This window comes from Onychomys torridus, chromosome 12, assembly GCF_903995425.1.
Source record: "Onychomys torridus chromosome 12, mOncTor1.1, whole genome shotgun sequence".
NCBI lineage: Eukaryota > Metazoa > Chordata > Mammalia > Rodentia > Cricetidae > Onychomys > Onychomys torridus.
Genome location: NC_050454.1, coordinates 12,914,242 through 12,933,026, shown reverse-complemented (window position 1 = coordinate 12,933,026; position 18,785 = coordinate 12,914,242). Strand labels below are relative to the sequence as shown.

At 39.2% G+C, this 18,785-nt stretch overlaps 1 protein-coding gene across 1 annotated transcript in view; it reads right to left on the bottom strand.

The window, feature by feature from the left end:
- Positions 1-2,940: 2,940 nt before the first annotated feature.
- The window catches only part of Ubxn7 (UBX domain protein 7), a 59,566-nt gene continuing 43,721 nt past the window's right edge, over positions 2,941-18,785 (bottom strand). Inside the window, exons 6-11 of the mRNA XM_036203996.1 lie at positions 16,251-16,397; positions 12,910-13,000; positions 12,150-12,277; positions 9,304-9,697; positions 9,115-9,194; positions 2,941-4,877 (exon numbers count right to left, since the gene is read on the bottom strand). Of these exons, the coding sequence (XP_036059889.1) occupies positions 4,716-4,877; positions 9,115-9,194; positions 9,304-9,697; positions 12,150-12,277; positions 12,910-13,000; positions 16,251-16,397 (1,002 nt within the window). The 3' untranslated portion in view covers positions 2,941-4,715. The remainder of the gene's footprint in view (positions 4,878-9,114; positions 9,195-9,303; positions 9,698-12,149; positions 12,278-12,909; positions 13,001-16,250; positions 16,398-18,785) is intronic.

The following is an 18,785-nucleotide window of genomic DNA, read 5'->3' as shown; positions in this document are numbered from 1 at the left end:
TGCTCAAGGACAGGGGAGTGACTTAGGGGGTAGAGTGACTGCCTACAAGCAGTCTACTCATGAAGGCTTAAGCTGCTGGGAAAGTGAGCTCCTGAAAGGCTGGCTCTGCCTACCCTTAGCACTTTTCAAGTTTTGGTTTTACACAAGGCATCACTATAAATTTGTACTCCGAAATTTACTATGAAGTACATAAATGAAAGGCGTGACACCACAAAGATCCACTCTATGAGACAAGAACTATTTTTAAACATCAGCTTAATGGAAATCTTGAAAAGGTCACATTTGTCCAAACCAAGTGTGAATTTCACAACTTAAACAAATCAACTTCACAACTTCTGAGCCAGTACTTAGCTTAAAGCACACAAATTCAGCTCCAGTGTTGGGGTCATCTGCTTTGCAACTCATTACATTTCAGTCATTCTTAAAACTCATTAGGTTTACAGCACTAAGTTCTTAAAAAATAATTAGCTGTTTAAAGATCACTAGATCTGTAACTACTGTACACTGCTTTGAGGGATTTCTGTCATCACAGTGAGGTCTGTAAGATATTGACTGGGTAATAGATACTTGGACACAGGAAAAAAATGAAAGGAACTTATTAACTAGTACACTTTTAACACTTTAATTAGTCTGAGAATGATATAAAATAAAGGGAGAGACCAGATTCATAAAACTTTTGGGTGGATGTAAGTTTTTCTGTAAGGGCTATGATTCCAGGTGCCATTTCCTCCATGAGGTTAATTCTATTAGTAGTTAACCTTATCCTTCCCCACTCATGTTAAAACTTAAAAACATCTAAAGTCCTTGGACTTGAAAAGATAGAGCACTATTAATTTAGTCCGATTCTCTGTTTCTCAATAAGGACTTTGAAAAGCAGAGGAAGAAAGTAAGTTGCCAAGATGCCAAGGAACAAAGCTGTTGTTACCCAAGTGCACTGGACCCTCCAGGATCAAACACCATGCATTGCACCCAGGGAGAGAAATCCTGCCTTCATTTTTCAGGGGCCCTCTGGTATTTTTCTTAAGTATTCAAGTGAGATCCTGATAATTAAAGAGTTTTTAGTACTGGAGTTCAAAATTCTTTATTACTTGGGCAAAGGTCTTGACTTACTGATAAACTTAATGCCCCAAATCTAGTATTTTCAAGAGGCAGAGTCAAAGAATGAGCCACAGAACTTGCTATCATCCATTTTTCTTCTCTGTGAGAACACCCCTAACTAAACCTATACTATTCCTTCTCTCCTGAGCTCCTAATATAATAACAGCTCAACCCTGAAAGTGATAATATTCATCTTCCTGCTGTCATCCATGTATATAGACAGATGACTTCATAATTGGATAAAACAGTCTTAGCTCTCAAAATATTTCCGACTTTTGACCACAGACTCAATAGAGTGCTAATACAGTAGAGTTGTACACAGGAGAAAACAAAAAGGGTTGTTCAATAACCTAGACAGTTGTATCTTCTTTTTAAAAAATCTTTTTTATGGTTTCCAACTATTCTTGGCAAATAATGATGCAGTTATTTTCCTTACTGAATTATTTTAAAAAACCAATGGAGAACTATCAGTTAAAAATGGCCTAATTGCCAGGCAGTGGTGGTGCACACCTTTAGTCCCAGCACTCGGGAGGCAGAACCAGGCGGATCTCTGTGAATTTGAGGCCAGCCTGGTCCACAGAGTGAGTTCCAGGACAGTCACCAAAACTACACAGAGAAACCCTGTCTTAGGGGGGAAAAAAGGCATAATTAAGATTTTATAGGGATAGCACAAATCTCACAAACTTGACCCTCCAACTACTCCTTCCAGCTTTAAGGAAACAAAACCCCTTAGTTTACAAGGCCAAACAATAATAAGACGGCCTTAGAGTAAACGGCCCCTCACTGATGTCGGACAACACAGCACCAAGGGTAAAGACCAGACTCTGGGCTCTAATTTTCATTTGCCCTTACTAGTAACGACACAGTGAACAAGCTGTAGGAGTCTAGTTCTCTTCCTCATTCGTACAGGAGTAGGAAGCACACACCGAGCACACAGCACAGGCCTCGCCCGGCCCTGTTCTCAAGTCCAGACAGCACTCTCCTCTCACTCTGCCCACGGCTCTCAAGTCCACTCGTCCTTCCTCCTTACTTAAACAACTTCTGAGCTGTTTCTACTACCTACAGGGAATCACTGTTTAACTAACCTCACAGGTCTCATGTAACTGTCCAATCTAAAAGACAAGTAACTTGCACAAGAACTAAGACAAACTCCTTATGTAGACTCCTTGAGCAAGGCAATATTCCCTTTTATTTTTCTCATGTATAATCCATAACCCTTCCTCCCATGGGCCAACCCTGATAATCACACTTCTGGTCAAAATGAAGTAAAATCCCCTACAGCTCATCATCCCGACTAAGCTTGATAAATGTATAATGCCCTGTCTCTTAACTCACATATATACTCAGTCATTTTAATTTGGTTTCTCCTAAATGGATTTGCCAGTGCTAAGCATATAAAAAAGCACTGCATATGCACTCTCACTGAACATCCTGTCTCGGGCTCTCAAAGACAGGTTACTCTATAGAGAACCTAGCAGAACAGGACAAGAGGATGGCAGAGTCCTCTAGGGAAACCTTGACTGGGCTGGGCTTTAGCTGGGCCTGTGCTGGGAGTGGAGATGGTGCCCGCATAGCAAAGCTGAGGACTCTCTCACTTTTACCCTCTGACTCCAGAGGCTTTAGGCTGCTGACCTTGACTATTAGTTTTGTAAAACCTTCTACTGTACATTTCAAAGTACACAGCTCTATTCCTCAGACAGCCAGTTTTTATTCATGTTCAGGGCTACAACTGAGGAATTAACATGCTTGCTCTATAAACCCAAACTGTTGGTTAAGTCTCAAGGGCTATGAAAAACACCAAGTGGTATTATTCAGTCCCCAATCTAAAGAGAGAACTTTGACTCAAAGTATAAATGAAACTGTAATTATATAAATATATTTATAAATATTTATACAATTATATACTTATACATAAGCACTTACACAGACTTAGAAAAAATGTAAGAACATTAATTCAATAGGACTCACTGAAAAATAACAGAATTTCCCATGATTTCCTTGAGGAGATACATAACCCATTCTTTAGGGAGGTCCCTCAAATTCCAACCATTAACAACCATAGTCTATCATCATATACTAGCAACACAGCACATCTCTTTAGCTTATCTTTTTAATCCCCTAGTTTCCAAGAGAGCAGTCTGCAAATACACAGGAACCCAAAGGTCTCTGAGCAACCACAATTTATGTTCCTCAAGTACAAGAATCAATCAAAATCTCCAATTGACAAGATAGGTCATTCTACTGAAATGGTTTTATAACCAGTTTAAAGTTTTGATTTCCCACCAAATCACTGCCGCCCTGCTAGTGCACCCTATCTAAAGCTCAAGGAAAGAAATGAGCATACAGTGAAGCTGGCAGCTAGTACTACATAGACTCAGGCGGCCTTTCTAAGTAATACTGAAAAAAGCTTTCACCAAATACAATTTGAATGTGACTTGTTGGCAGAAAAAGACTCACATCTGATGGTTACTGGTAATGTCCCTCTTACTAACTGTTGTCTTATGAACCAAGTTTCAAGGTCTTCCTCTCAGAGACTTTCAGTTTCGATATTTTCTAAAATAAAACAGCATGAGGAATTGAAGTCAATTAGTTACCAGAGCAATTTAGAGATTATTCCAATTGGGGGTAAAAAAAAAACCAAACAAACCCGAAATCACCATTTCTAACCAAAACAACATCTCAGCTGCAGGTCCCCCCCCCCCACCCCACCCCACCTTGGGACATACCTAAGTATGCCTTAAGCACATGGGACAATCAATAACCATAGTTACAATTATAAGCCATTGAACTACATGATTATTGAACACTATAGACTCAGACAATGGAGCCAAAGGAACTAGTTTGCTGTGCAGACAAAGACAGCAAGCACCTTCCTAGACCAGACACAAGATGCTCATTAAAGGTTCATCCTAGCACTGAAAAAAGGAATATAACTAATAGAGTAATAATAAAGAAAACGGTCTCAGGCTAGGACATTGAAAGCCACCCTGTGCTACACACAATACACTGAGCACTCATTCTGCCAATAACACACATCATGGAAATAACTCTTGTAACTGGAAGATGGGAATCCTTGAGGGAACTTTAAAATATAATGAGTAATAGTATAAGGGATGCTTTTCCCACATAAACAAAAGCCTGGATATTTCAAGAGATCTTCCTACATGAAAAACAAAATGCATGTTAAAGAGAATTTCTTTTCTCTACCAAAAATGGGGGCTGTTTTTAATTCTGATTCTAGCCAGTCTTTGTCAAAAGAGTCTAGGGTTAACATCACTAGATCCCAAAAAGGTGCCACACAAGAGACCACTTGTTAGAACACACATTCCCTGCTGCCTAGGAGAGATCTTATTCTTCTCTTTACACTTCCATTTGGTCACCATATTTGGTAAGAAGGGAAAAAAGTGAGAAAAAGAAGAAAATCACAGAGAGAAAGGAGAAAGAGATAAGCAGGAAAAAGACTAATTACAGGTGACAGAAAGAAATAAAGGAAAGGCAGGTGACTTGCTTGCCCAGCTTTGGCTTTATAGTCCTATGAGCCAAAATGCATACTTAGTGACATGGTATCTCACAGGAAAGGGAAAAAGGGGTAAGCTGAGAGAGGTCAGGCCATGGTGTTAATTTCTTTCCTGTACAAAGACAGTCTCTTGAGGACAGAGGCCCGCCTCTTGTAAGGTAATGTCATAGTCCAGATGAGAGAGCTTCCTCCGAGGGAAGTTGGTAAGAAGTTCAAAACGTTCATTTGGATATCCTTTAGATTGAACATGCTTCACCAAAGCCTATGAAAAACAAGAGTAAGACAAAAGTGTTAGCTGGAAATAACATCATGCTGACAAATTTATAAGAGTATTCAATTTTTATCATATTAGATAATGTAAGTTATTCAGATAATCAAAGCTCTTCGGATAAGAAAGATAAATCTATATCCAGTAACTTAGGGCTACTATGTGATACTAAAAAAAGTCATTGCTATCTTCCTATGTCCTTTCATTCTGTCTACGATCAACCACACCAACAGAACTGTCTGTTACAGTTTCAACACTTCCTTCTCTACAAACGCTTTCTCATCAGGAAAACATGCCCAGTTTTCTCTAGTCACCTTTTCCCTTTACCTACTGTCTAGTTTTCTACTGAGTTTTGCAACTAAACTTCTCAAAAGAGTTGTCTACACAGTAGTAACCCTTGTCCCTAGGAAATACGTACCATGACCCCCAGTAGATAGCTAATGATATAGATACTACAGACCTCTGTATATTGACAATTACTAATAATAAAACACTATATACATATAAATTTTTATATATGCATACATACATATCTATACACACACATATACGTATGTATGTATGTATATATATAAAAATGTTAGCATTACTTCTTTTAAGCTTTGGGAGCATCAGTTACTAAGAGTCACTAAACAGCTGCAAAAATACACATACTCACATTTAAAGTATATGTATGTGTATATATATAGATCCCTAAGACAGGGTTTCTCTATGTTGCCTGGCTGTCCTAGAAGTCACTCTATAGACCAGGCTGGCCTTAAACTCAGAGATCCGCCTGCCTCTGCCTCCCAAGTGCTGGGATTAAAGATATACACGACCAAGAACATTAAAAATATATTCTTTTAAAGATTTATTTATTTATTACAAATACAGTGTTCTGTCTACATGCCAGAAGAGGGCACCAGATTTCACTACAGATGGTTGTGAGCCACCATGTGGTTGCTGGGAATTGAACTCAGGACCTCTGGAAGAACAGCCAGTGCTCTTAACCCCTGAGCCACCTTTCCAGCCCCCCAAAATATTTTTTTTTAATATAGATTTAAAAGTTTTTTGAAGTTCCTTGACCAGAAACCCTGTGGTAATTATAGCATTCACTTGGTAACTAAGATGGCTATTGCCTCTTAGGTATACACAGCCCGGCTATCCTGGATAAAGGGATAAAGACAGGGTAGGATGGTAGGAGGTTTCATTGTGCTATTCAGAGTAATATGTAATTTAAAACTTATGACTTGATTCTGGAATTTTCCACTTGACATTTCTTTACCAGAGTTTGCTGTAGAACTGGAATGGTGGAGAAAGGGCACCTATCCTATATGGTCTTTCTCTTGCCTCTGTCCCATTTTAAATGGTAGTAGCCTGGTAGTCTGGCACCAGCCAGCAGCTTCTCCTTGTCTGTCTTCAATCTAAGTGTCTTCAGCTGTCTGGTGTCAATTTCAATGTCCTTAAAGGCTCAGGTTCTGAGCTTTTTAGGAGGTGGGGCCTGACTGGCAGAGTAGGTCCTATCCACCCCTCTGAATGGTCTAGTTCCCATCACTAGAGAGGGAGCCTCTGCCATGCTCTCACTGTCATGACTAGCCTGCTCTGCTGGGAAGACATGTCTTGGAAACCATAAGCCAGAAGAACCCTTTTCTACCTTAGGCTGTTTCTGTCAGGTATTTTGTTGCAGAAAGGAGAACCTAGTCATAGTGACAGGCCAGGTATAGGGACTTGACCAAATGGGGCTAGGGGTAAGGGCCACCCACAGGTTAAGCTATGCTAGTTAGACCAGTTTCCTTTTCCAGCAGTTAGGCATTTAAAGAACCACGACAGGTGATGTCATGTGCAAACCAAGGAGTAAACAAAACTTACAGGAAATGGAATAAAATAGAGAATCACAAGAAAAAATTCTAACAGGCCACAGAAGAGATACAGAAGAACCATGGTTCTTAACTACTTTGTAGTAACAGCCACTAAGAAACCCAAGATCCCCACTATCGTCTTCAGATGACCCACCACTTCTTTTCTAGAACTCAGTGTATTCCACACAAACACACGGAACTGAAAAGCCTTGGTTGGCCTGTGACTTGCCTAAAAGAATGAGAAGAAAATAAACTAATTAAAAATAAGACAGACATGGTAGCTCACGCTTATGATGGCAGCACTTATAATGGAGGCTAAACAGAAAGAGGGTTTTGAGTTCCAGGCTAGCGTGGGCTATGAAGTGACACCCCACCTCAAAAACTACCACAGCCTGAATTCCAGCATTTGGGAAGCAGAGGTAGGCCAATCTCTGAGTTCCAGACTAGCCAGGGTTACACAGCGATGTCCTATGTCACAACGAAAACCACAACAACCCCCCTCATAAGATAAAAAGGTAGACTATTGAATCTACTTTTAAAAAGCAACTACTGCCGGGTGGTGATGGCACCCACCTTTAATCCCAGCACTTGGGAGGCAGAAGCAGGTGGATCTCCGTGAGTTCGAGGCCAGCATGGGCTACAGAGTAAGATCTAGGACAGACTCCAAAGCTACACAGAGAAACTGTCTCGAAAAAAGCAAAACCAAAACCAAAAAACAAACAAACAAACAAACAAAAAACTACTAGTTTTAAATATTTTACACTGGATTGGATTGTTCTATATTGTATACAAATTGTGTATATTGATACAAAGTTGAGATTATTTTTGTTGAAACATACTGTACATATATTTCTACTCTTGTTCAAGGTATTGTACCTATACATATTAGGTATGTTTCAAGGCCAAAGTAAGATATATTTTAGATAGACAGGTCGTCTTCAAACCCTTCAGAGATCTACAGAATATGGCATTTAAGGTTTTTTAATAACACAGGTTCTTTTTTTTTGTATGATAAGACATGTCTGCTCCTGGCAGTACCTTCTACTTCAGAGATGATGGGCATTGAAGAAACTTCCTATGGAGTTTGTTTGTGGCAAAAGTTAGCCACTAGGCAATAAACTGCCCTTGCCTCAACTGCTGACAGTGTGTTGTCCAAATGGGACAGATAGGACACAAAAGAAAGGACTGTAGAACTTTGCCAAGACAAGGTAGGGACAGCCCTTCAGAAAATCCTGCTTCACAGGTAAGTCTGTCAGATATGCTAGGCCTGTAGGCCAAAGATGAATGCCCTAAGCAAAGGAACCTTGGCTAATTGTCCAGGCAGCCAAATGTCATTTATCACATTTTTGGGAAGTTGCTTGTTTACACTTACTGTTTACTCAGTTAATATTATTTCCTTCTTGGGTATCTGATGCAGTTGGAGATTAGATAGTTTTAGTTTTCCTTGTTAACAAATTCAGAAAAGAAACTCACTAAAGAGGTGGAAAGTATATAAATTTGGAAGACATCAAAAGATAACTTTTCAGTTGGTAATACAAGTTAGGACAGAAAGTGAATTAGGTACAACACTTTGGAATAACCAAAATAGGATAAATAATGGAGCATTTTCTCTGAATTTGTCAAATGTTAATAGACTGGACATTGTTACTGTAATTCTTGCCTGTATATAGTGTATATAATTATTGTATTTATTGTACTAATGCCTTACATTAGTTATAATCTTCTTTTATTATTTTAGACAATAAAGGAGAAATGTGGTGATACTTTGTACAAAAATTTGCCTGGAGATCAGTGGACAGAGCCAGCCACTAGATTAAACATAGAGGCCAGACAGTGGTGGCACACACCTTTAATCCCAGCTCTTGGGAGCTCATGCTTTTGCTCCCAGTACATGGGAAGCACACATGCTATTAGTTCCAGCACTCGGAAGGTTGAGATAGGAACTGATATGGCTAGGTGGAGAAAGGCATGTAAGATGGGAGGAGATAGGAACCCAGTCCTTTTTGGCTGAGGACTCAGGGGCATTCAGTCTGAGGATTCATGGAGACAGGATCTTTCCCTTTCAACTGAGGAGTTGGTAAGGTGAGAAGTGGTTGTGGCTTGTTTCCTCTGATCTTTCAGCATTTACCCCAATATCTATCTCCGAGTTTTTATTAATAAGACCAATTAATTAGGATTCGGGCAACAGCACCACCACCCCCCCAAACTAAGGCTCTTGACAATGAGGTGTCGAGTTAGACACCAGATATCCTACAACTATGTCAGAGAGTTGAGCCATACCTACTTGACTTCAATTTCCTGCGTTCTCTATGTAAGGGTATAGGTGTAATCGCTAGCATCACAAACAATCAGTTTCTTTCATTCAACCAAATGTTTCAGTGAGATAAACTTACCAGCAGTTTAGCTTGCTCTGGCAGAGTGATCTGCTCCCTTTTCCCATCCGGGTACCGAAGCATCAGCTGTGCTTTTGGTCCTAAGGAAGAGTTATACACACACAGGTGTTTAATATAGGAGGTTAACTAAAGCAAGCCATTCAGTACATTCAAGTTTAGGAAGTAAAGCAGGTCTATACTGGAACCCACCATTTACATCTATCCCCTCCACCATTCCATCTGACTTTTCGGGTGACATCTCCAAGACCTCAGGATCCATGGCTGGCAATCCTTGATGGTTTGTGGCTGTGCTGGGCTCAGTTCTGGCTGGAGGCTCAGTCAGCAGCCTTCTGTTCTCCTCTTTCCTATGACCCAGATCTTTATGAGGAGACTTTCTCGACTTAGCAAGATTCTCTATCTCTTCTTCTTCATCAGAACCACAAACTGATATGAATTCCTCACTGCCAGAAAAAAGTTCCGATTCAGATTCTTCATCTGAGCGGCTATCCTGTTTGGCCTGGGCTGAGTCGAAATGTGTCTCCTGTAAGGAAGCTCTGATGGCAGCTTCTAGCTGGCTGTCTTCACTGGCATCTATGAGGCTCTCCTATGAGGTATAGTCAAAACACAGGTGGAAAGAATACAGTTAAACCCAAAACCACTCACTCAAACAAGGTATAAAAAACATAATAGTCAACATGTCACTATGATTTTCTGCTGAAGCAGAATATGTTTCTTGTACAATATGGGATCAGAACTTAATATCAGAAAGCCAAGTTGGAATAGATATTTTAAAGGCAAAAAAAAAAAAAAGGCTAAGAATTCATTAAGTTGGATATAGTGGCACATACCTATGCCATCATTCATGAAGCAGAGGTGGAGAACTGCTCAAAGTCTGAGGCTAGCCTATACTACACAGTGAGACACTGTTTGAAACACAACACAAAGATCTCATAGTACCTAATATACTGGTTTTTTAAGCCCAGGCATTTTGGCATCAAAATGAACAAAGCCAAGAAAATAGCTTCTTATTTTTTGTTTAGAAAAAGAACTGAAGTTTTAAATATAAAGCTAAACTACTATTCTTTAAAATGACTAAACATCAGAAGTTGTCTCCTTTGCTTATCATTAAATGCAATGATTCTTAGCATTCAAAACAAGAAAGTACCATCACCAAAATAGGACATGGTGGTGTATGCCACACCAATCCTCCCAGGATTTAACACTTGGGAGGTTGAGGTAGGAAGCTTGCAAGTTTGACTTCTAGTATGCACTATACAGTGAGATCTTTTCTCAAAAACAAACAAACAAAAACAAAGGGAAAACATTTGGGGTATATGTGCATAGATTAAATTCTCGAAAGCTTATTAAGTATAATGAAGATTTTCTTTTACTTATATTGTGTGTATGTATGTGTATGGCTGCGCAGCCAGTGTGCACAAATCTAAGTCAGAGGACAACTTTCAGGAGTCTGTTCTCTCCTTCCACCATGTGGGTTCTAGAGATTAGACTCAGGTCACCTAAGCTTCTATAAGTCAGTTTGGATCACAAAAATAAATAAATGAATAGAAATATAAAACTCTATCTACATACATATACATACATACATACATACATACATACATACATGCATGCATGCATACATATACATCAGCTAGCAGCAAGATGTGTCATAACAGCTATTCAAATTAATAAATGTGTTTACTGAGGTTGCACTCTAAGGTCAATACAAAAGAACAAGAAAACACTGCTGGGAGAAATTAAAGACGCAGAAACAGAGATGTATTCCATACCTACTACCAGACCTCACGATTCAATGACTACATGTCCACAGAACCAGTGCAATTCCAATTAAAATCACAGCACTTTTTCTTGTATTAAATAACAAGCTGGGTTTGGGGATTTGACTCAGTGGTAGAGCGTTTGCCTACCAAGCGCAAGGCCCTGCATTCCATCCTCAGCTCAAAAAAAAAAAAAAAAAAAAAAAAAAAAAAAAAAAAAAAAAAAAAAGTGAAACGCCTCAAACAGAAAAGTTTCATTTATTTAATTTTATTTAGGTACTTATTTTAGGTAATAATTTTTTTTAAGATTTATTTATTTATTATGTATACAGAAGAGGGTGCCAGATCTCATTACAGATGGTTGTGAGCCACCATGTGGTTGCTGGGAATTGAACTCAGGTCCTCTGGAAGAGCTGTCAGTGCTCTTAACTTCTGAGCTATCTCTCCAGCCCTTTAGATAATTTAAAGTAACTATTTTTTAAATCACTATACAATACAGCCTTCTAAAGATACATAATTTTATTCTTGTTGCCATCAAAACCCAAACTGCAATTATAACCAAAGTGAGGCTGCCTTATCCTTGAAGATCTTTTACTTGAAACTAATTGTGATGTCAATTATAGTAAAGATGTCTGCATAACATATTATAGAGATTAAGTGTAAAATAAACTCTGGGAGCCAGGTGGTGGTGGCGCACGCCTTTAATCCCACCATTCAGGCAGCAAAGCCAGGTGGATCTCTGTGAGTTCAAGGCCAGCAGCCATCCTAGTCTACAGAATGAGATCCAGGACAGACACCTACCTATCTTGGAAAAAAACAAAAACAAAAACAAAACAAACACACCTCTGTGAGAGCCAGAACCCCAGGACCTAAAGCTATCTAATGCCAAATACTACCCCAAGTGAAAACCTTCCTGCTACTTCAGTCTGGCATGAGAAGCCCTCCCAGAGCTACCCTAGGAAGATGCTTCTACCAGCAGCCTGGCCACATCAATTCTCCTGCTCTACATATTATATTTTTCTTTTCTCTTCATTTTTAGATCTCATTTTTATTCTCTAATTATGTTTATGTATGTGGGGGTTCTATACATATCTTATGGTTTCACTGAGTAGATGAAATTCTTCTGTAGAAAACTATCAAAAAAAAAAAAAAAAAAAAAAAAAAGCCAGAAACTCTAATTGTTCACTATTTACATTATTCTAAGTACTATTTTAACACCAAACATTTTATAAGATGCTGACACACAAGTACACTCAGGCACCCATCACTTATACTTACTGATCGTGCACATTTTTTGGGAGGACTGCTAGAAAGTCCATCCAGTTGCCCATGTTCACCCAGAAACCCTGTTACTTGGTCCAAGAAAGAAGATACATCTAATTGGTGCCACTCTACAAGCTTCTGACCTAAATAAAAACCAGGACATGTAAACATAAAAATCAATAATTATTCTAACCATACTCATTAAATAATTTCAATATGCATAATTAAAATTTGCTACAAATTCATATCCCCATCCCTCACTTGCTGAAGTCACACAGTATCATCATAACCTACCAACATCAATTATAACTCATTGATAGATTCCTACCCATCATGACAGGAAAATTATCTGCTGGGACCACTTACAGCCATTTAGGAAGAATAAATTCAAACAAAGCAAAATTTAAATAAAATATAATTAATAATGAAACCAGCCCACCCTCTAGTGCTCTAGAGGAATACAACTAGTACTTAAAATAATCTGAACAATTTAATAATAGAAAACCTAAAGAGACTCTTAAGAGATGATCACACTCATTTTCCTCTGAAAGAACAGAACTGTTCAAATACAAAATGCTGCTACCCCTCAAGTTGCTAGAAATAGATTCCTTGAATATACACATTCAAAGATGTTTACACAATTATAATGGTAATAAAACAAAAAACTTTCCTTAACTATTACATTGCTAAAACCAGATCCAGTTAAATATTAATCAACTATTTAGGTTGTGGAAAAAAAATAATAGGTTTAAGGCTGTAATTTGATGTAACTTACCTGTCCGTGGGTCCAAGATGGAAACATAGGGGAAATCCCCTAGTTTATAAAACTGTATGTATCTCTGACCTTCCTCACTGTCGTGATAAACCTGTTAAGCCAGTGATATAAAAAGCCTCTTTAAAAAGGTTGACTGTAATGTTATCTACTAACAGCAATAGATTCTCCATGTAAGCCTTTGATGAACATGTTAGGTTCTCATCCCCATGTGAAAGGGAAGTAAGAACAGGTACAGACTCACATCCTACTCTCAGGCCTTCTGAAAACTATTATGAACACAACAACCTCATCCTCCTCCTCCCTTCTCAGTTCAGAAGAGGTACTAACCCTCCTTTTCAATATCTGTCCATCTATGGGTTTTTTGTTTGGTTGATTTGGTTTATTTTTGAGACAGGGTCTCACTACTTAGCTCAGGTTATCCTGGAGTTCATTATGTAGACCAGACTGTCCTTAAACTCAAGAGATCTACCTGTCTCTGCCTCCCCAGTGCTAACTGAGATTAATGGCATGCACCACTATGCCTGGCACAGTACAAATATTTTAATAAACCACAATATACTAAGATAATAAGTTTGAAACTCCAATATTTTATTAGGCAGAGATGTTCATTCAATATTTGAATAAAATAAAAAGAATTCTGCCATTAAAAACAGTCATAGAGCCGGGCAGTGGTGAAGCATGCCTTTAATCCCAGCACTCAGGAGGCAGAAGCAGATAGATCTTTCTGAGTTTGAGGCCAGTCTGGCCTACAAAGTGAATTCCAGGACAACCAGGATGGTTACACAAAGAAACTCTGTATTGAAAAAAACCAACAACCCACCATGGAAGGAGATAATCAATTTCCACAAGCTGTCCTCAATTTTCCACATTACATACCCACACATATACAGCATATATATATATATATATCATACACACACACACACAAATTTATAAAAATAAAAGCAACCAAACCCCCCAAATCCCACTGAATTTAATCAGACTGTAAAATATAAACAGGTAAATTAATAGCATAAGTAGTAGCATATCTTAGAAGAGGAAAATATTAAGTTCATTTTATTTTCTGTAACTTTTTTTTTCTTTCGAGACAGGGTTTCTCTGTGTAGTTTTGGTGCCTGTCCTGGATCTCTGTCTGTAGACCAGGATGGCCTCAAACTCACAGAGATTCTCCTGGCTCTGCTTCCCAAGTGCTGGGATTAAAGGCATGTGCTGCCACCACCCGGCTATTTTCTGTAACTTTTTAAAAACTAGAAATTGAGGGGCTGGAGAGATGGCTCAGAGGTTAAGAGCACTGACTGCTCTTCCAGAGGTCCTGAGTTCAATTCCCAGCAATCACATGGTGGCTCACAACCATCCATGAGGAGATCTGGTGCCCTCTTCTGGCCTGCAGTCATACATGCTGTATACATAATAAATCTTAAAAACAACAACAACAACAACAACCAAAAAAAAAAAAACTAGAAATTGAAACTGGGCCTGCCTAGGCTATAATTCCCAGCTACTGAAGGTGGCTGGGGTCAGAGGATCACAAGTTCAAGGCCTATTTGGAGTGATTTCAAACACTAAAAAGGACCTAGGCCCTAGTGGTGCACACCTTTAATCCCAGCACTCAGGAGGCAGAGGCAGGTTGATCCCTGGGTTTGAGGCCACCCTGGTCTGAAGAGTGAATTCCAGGACAACCAGGGCTACTCAGAAAGAAACCCTTTGTTGAACAAAACAACAGGGCTAGAGAGATGGCTCAGAGGTTAAGAGCCCTGGCTGTTGTTCCAGAGGTCCTGAGTTCAATCCCCAGCAACCACATGGTAGGTCATAGCCATCCGTAATGAGATCTGGTGCCCTCTTCTGGCCTGCAGGCATACCTGCAGACAGAACACTGTATGCATAATAAATAAATAAATCTTTAAAAACAAAAAAAAAAAAAAGAAAAAGTCTTAAAAAAATAAAAATTAAAAGAAAAAAAAACCAACAAAACTAAGAAGGAGGATGGAGATTAGCTTAATGGTGGAGCACTTGCCTAGCCTGCAGGAGGTCCCAAGGTTGAATCCCCAGTAGCAAGCCTCTCCAAAAAAAAAAAAAAACCCATCAAACAAAAAGAACGAAACAAAAGAAAAGGAAAGGTAGGCTACCTAGTTTTAACTAAATAATTTATACAAAAGATATCACAACTGGAACACTCAGGAATACTAAGCCAAGAACACATTGTTAAAGAGTAACAGACTCACACTACAACACAAGTTTTAATGTTTCTCTGTGGTGATATATTGTGTACGCTAATAAATGTGCCTGAGGATCAGAGGTCAGAGCCAGCCACTAGATTAGACATAGAGGTCAGGCAGAGATCCATCTGGATCTCTGTGAGTTCAAAGCCACCCTGGACTACATGAAATTGACTCAGTCTAGGAGAAAAAACAAAGCCAGGCAGTGACAACACACATCTTTAATCCCAGTACTAGGAGGCACACACAGTCCCAAGAAGTGATGTCTGGGCAGAAAGAGGAATACAAGGCACAAGGAAACAGTAACTCACTCTCTTTAGACTGAGGATTTCATAGAGTTCTTACCTGGCTGCTCTGCTTCTCTGATTTTTCAGCTTTCACCCTGATAGCTGGCTTTGGGTTTTTTATTTAAAAGACCATCTAAGATTTGAACAACATTTCTCCAACATTCTAAGATGTTTTCCACATGTCCACTCACCTTGCATGACTATTAGACAGTAGAAATTGACTAATTCATGCAATAAGCATGAAATACATGCCATATCATTGAGACTTTAACATGCACAGATCATGACATTAAAATGTTAATGTTATATCATCCACTGAATTAAAGAAGAAATATTATTATGTTCATTTCACCTTTTCAGATGGTATATTTCTAGAAAAAATGTAACCTGCGTGGGCTTACACTGTGTTCTACTGAACTCCAGCTGTAGACTTTCAAGATGCTCCTGAAGCCTAAGTACCACATGACTCCATTCATTTTGCTCCTTCTATTAGTTCTTCACTGCTGCCTTTATCCTTATTATTTAACCATTACAGGGAACTTACATCATAAATGAATTCACTTTTCCCAGTTTATAACCCCATTCCTCCTCCATAACATGCTACTTAAAAAAAAAAAAAAATTACAAGCTGGGTAGTGATAGTGCATGCCTTTAATCCCAGCACTCAGGAAGCAGAAGGCTGATCTCTGAGTTCAAGGCCAGCTTGGTCTACAAAACAAGTTCTAGGACAGCCAGGAGTATACAGAGAAACCCTGTCTCGAAAACCACCCTAGACAGATAGATTAGATAGATTAGATAGATAGATATTACGAAGATTTTAATTAACTGTCCCTCTCACCTGCCAGAAAATGAAATGTTCACGGATAATATTCTTCACAGCTTCATTGCTCCACACATCACGATTGAGGCACTGGCATGCAAAGTCTTGTACATTTTGAATGTTTATCATCAGCCACTTATTCTGCATCTGGCCACACTCTTTGGCCTGTAAGAATAAAGTTAAATATTAAAAAAACAAAAAACAACAAAAAAAAGTTTCACCACCAGGCAGTGGTGGCTCACACCTTTAATCCCAGCACTCTGGCAGGTAAATCTCTGAGTTCAAGACCAGCCTGGTCTACAGAGCCAGTTCCAGGGCAACCAGGGCTACACAAAGAAACCCTGACTTGAAAAACAAAACAAACAAAAAATTTCTATTTAGTCCCTGGTGTAGTTCAGCATTCAGGTGCTGTCCTTTCTATGTAAACACTAAGCATTCTTATAACGACATCAATGACTCATAACTTCTTTGTGCAGAGAACAATGATTAATGCATAAACTCACAAGGGGTTCAAGTGCAGAAGAAAGTGTCAGGATTACGCAGCCCCAACAGCCCCAGGCTCAGCAGCCATCATGAAAGAGAAGGTGAAGAATTTGAAGAGCCAGAAATTGGAGAGAACCAGAATGCAACTGTGTCTTCCAGACTGTGACAGGGCTCATTAGTTCTGAGTGCCTACACAAGGCCTATACAAAACCAAGCTAGTCAACATTCTAGCATGGAAATGAAGAAAAGGACATGAACACCCACATCCAACCGAGGAGCTACTGACAGATGATGGCTTCTGGGGCAGAGAGAGTCCATCTTAAGAGCGTCATCCCTGTAGGAATGACCATGCTCCAGTGGATGTCCCCTGAACCATCAGTATAAGGGTAGCGCAAATTAGTCTTGATGGTTTTAGACAAGGCAGGGACAGAGGCTACAGAAGTTGAAAGGGGCCAGGCAGAGGCAGGTGGATCTATCTCTGTGAGTTCAAGGCCACCTGGTCTACAAAGAGAGTCCCAAGACAGCCAGAGTTATTACAGAGAGAAACTCTGTCTCGAAAAACAAAAAACAGGGTATGGGTGGTGCACACCTTTAATCTCAGCAAGGACAGCTAAGGATATATAGAGAGACCCTGTCTAAAACTGCTGCCAAAAAAAGAAAGAAAAAAAAAATCAAATAATTAATAAAAATATTTTTTAAATGATATTTAGAGGTTGGAGTTAAAAGTACTTGACACTCTTGCAGAGAAATGGAGTTTGATTCCCAGCAACTATGCCCAGTGGCTCACAGGTCCAAAGGATCTGATTTCCTCTTCTGGCCTCCAAGGGCAACTTCATGCACATGCATATATGTGCACATACATACACATAAAAAATAAATCTTTAGGCCAGGCGGTGGTGGCGCACGCCTTTAATCCCAGCACTCGGGAGGCAGAGCCAGGTGGATCTCTGTGAGTTTGGAGCCAGCCTGGTCTACCAAGTGAGTTCCAGGAAAGGCGCAAAACTACACAGAGAGACCCTGTCTCGAAAAACCAAACAAAAACAAAAACAAGAAATGGTGCTGTCCACTTTCAGTAATAGTCTTACCCCTCAGCAAATCCTCTCTGGAAATTCCAAGTATCTTGACAATGTGATAGTTTTGTTTTAATTTTATTTGTTTGTTTTTAAAGGCTTATTTACTTTTATTTGTTTGAGTGCATGTTTATGAGTTTATGTGCATGCCTGCTATCTGTAGAGACCAGAGTTCCCCTAGAACTGCAGTTGGGAGCCACCATGTGAGTGCTGGGAACTGGACCTGGATCCTCTGCAAGAACAGCAAACATTCTCAACTGCTAAGCCACCTCTCCAGCCCCTCCTGCTATTTTCTTAATAACAGCTGTTTTCACTGTGGTGAGAAGGGAACATATTCCCCTTGCTTTGCTTGAAAGTTAATAGACAGTCAAGTAAACCCGCCCCAGGAAGTTTCCCTCTGTGTTTAGGAAAGATAAAGCTAGGAAGAACTAGGGGGAGAATATATTCTGCAATTTGATTCAGACCTATTTCCAAAATTCTCAGTACATGTGTGAAACCACAAATAACAAATATACACAAATTTAATGTATTGTCCACTGTAACCAAGCACTGCTCCACTGAGACTGAACTTTTACAACGTCAGATATGACAGCAAAACTAGTAAAAAATTCTGTTTCCTTCTTCACAATTTCATAGATAATTCATTCTTACTACAGAACAAGACTTATCACCCTTTTACTTAAAGGAAACACTTCATAGTCTGCCTCTGATATACCCCATTACCGATATCACTAGTTAAGTTTGGGGTCACAATGAAGGAAACACAAGGCATTGAGCACAAGCATTTAAGATATTACAAATTGAGTTGGGTGTGGTGGTGTACATCTTTAATCTCAGAGTCAGTTGGGTCTACATGAGTTCCAGAACTGCCAGAGCTACATAGTGAGACTCTGTCTCAAAACCAAAAAAAAAAAAAACAAAAACAAAAAAAAACTAAATAAATAAAATGAAGATATTATAAGTTGATCAATACTGTTTCTTTTTGTTTTTCCAAGACAAG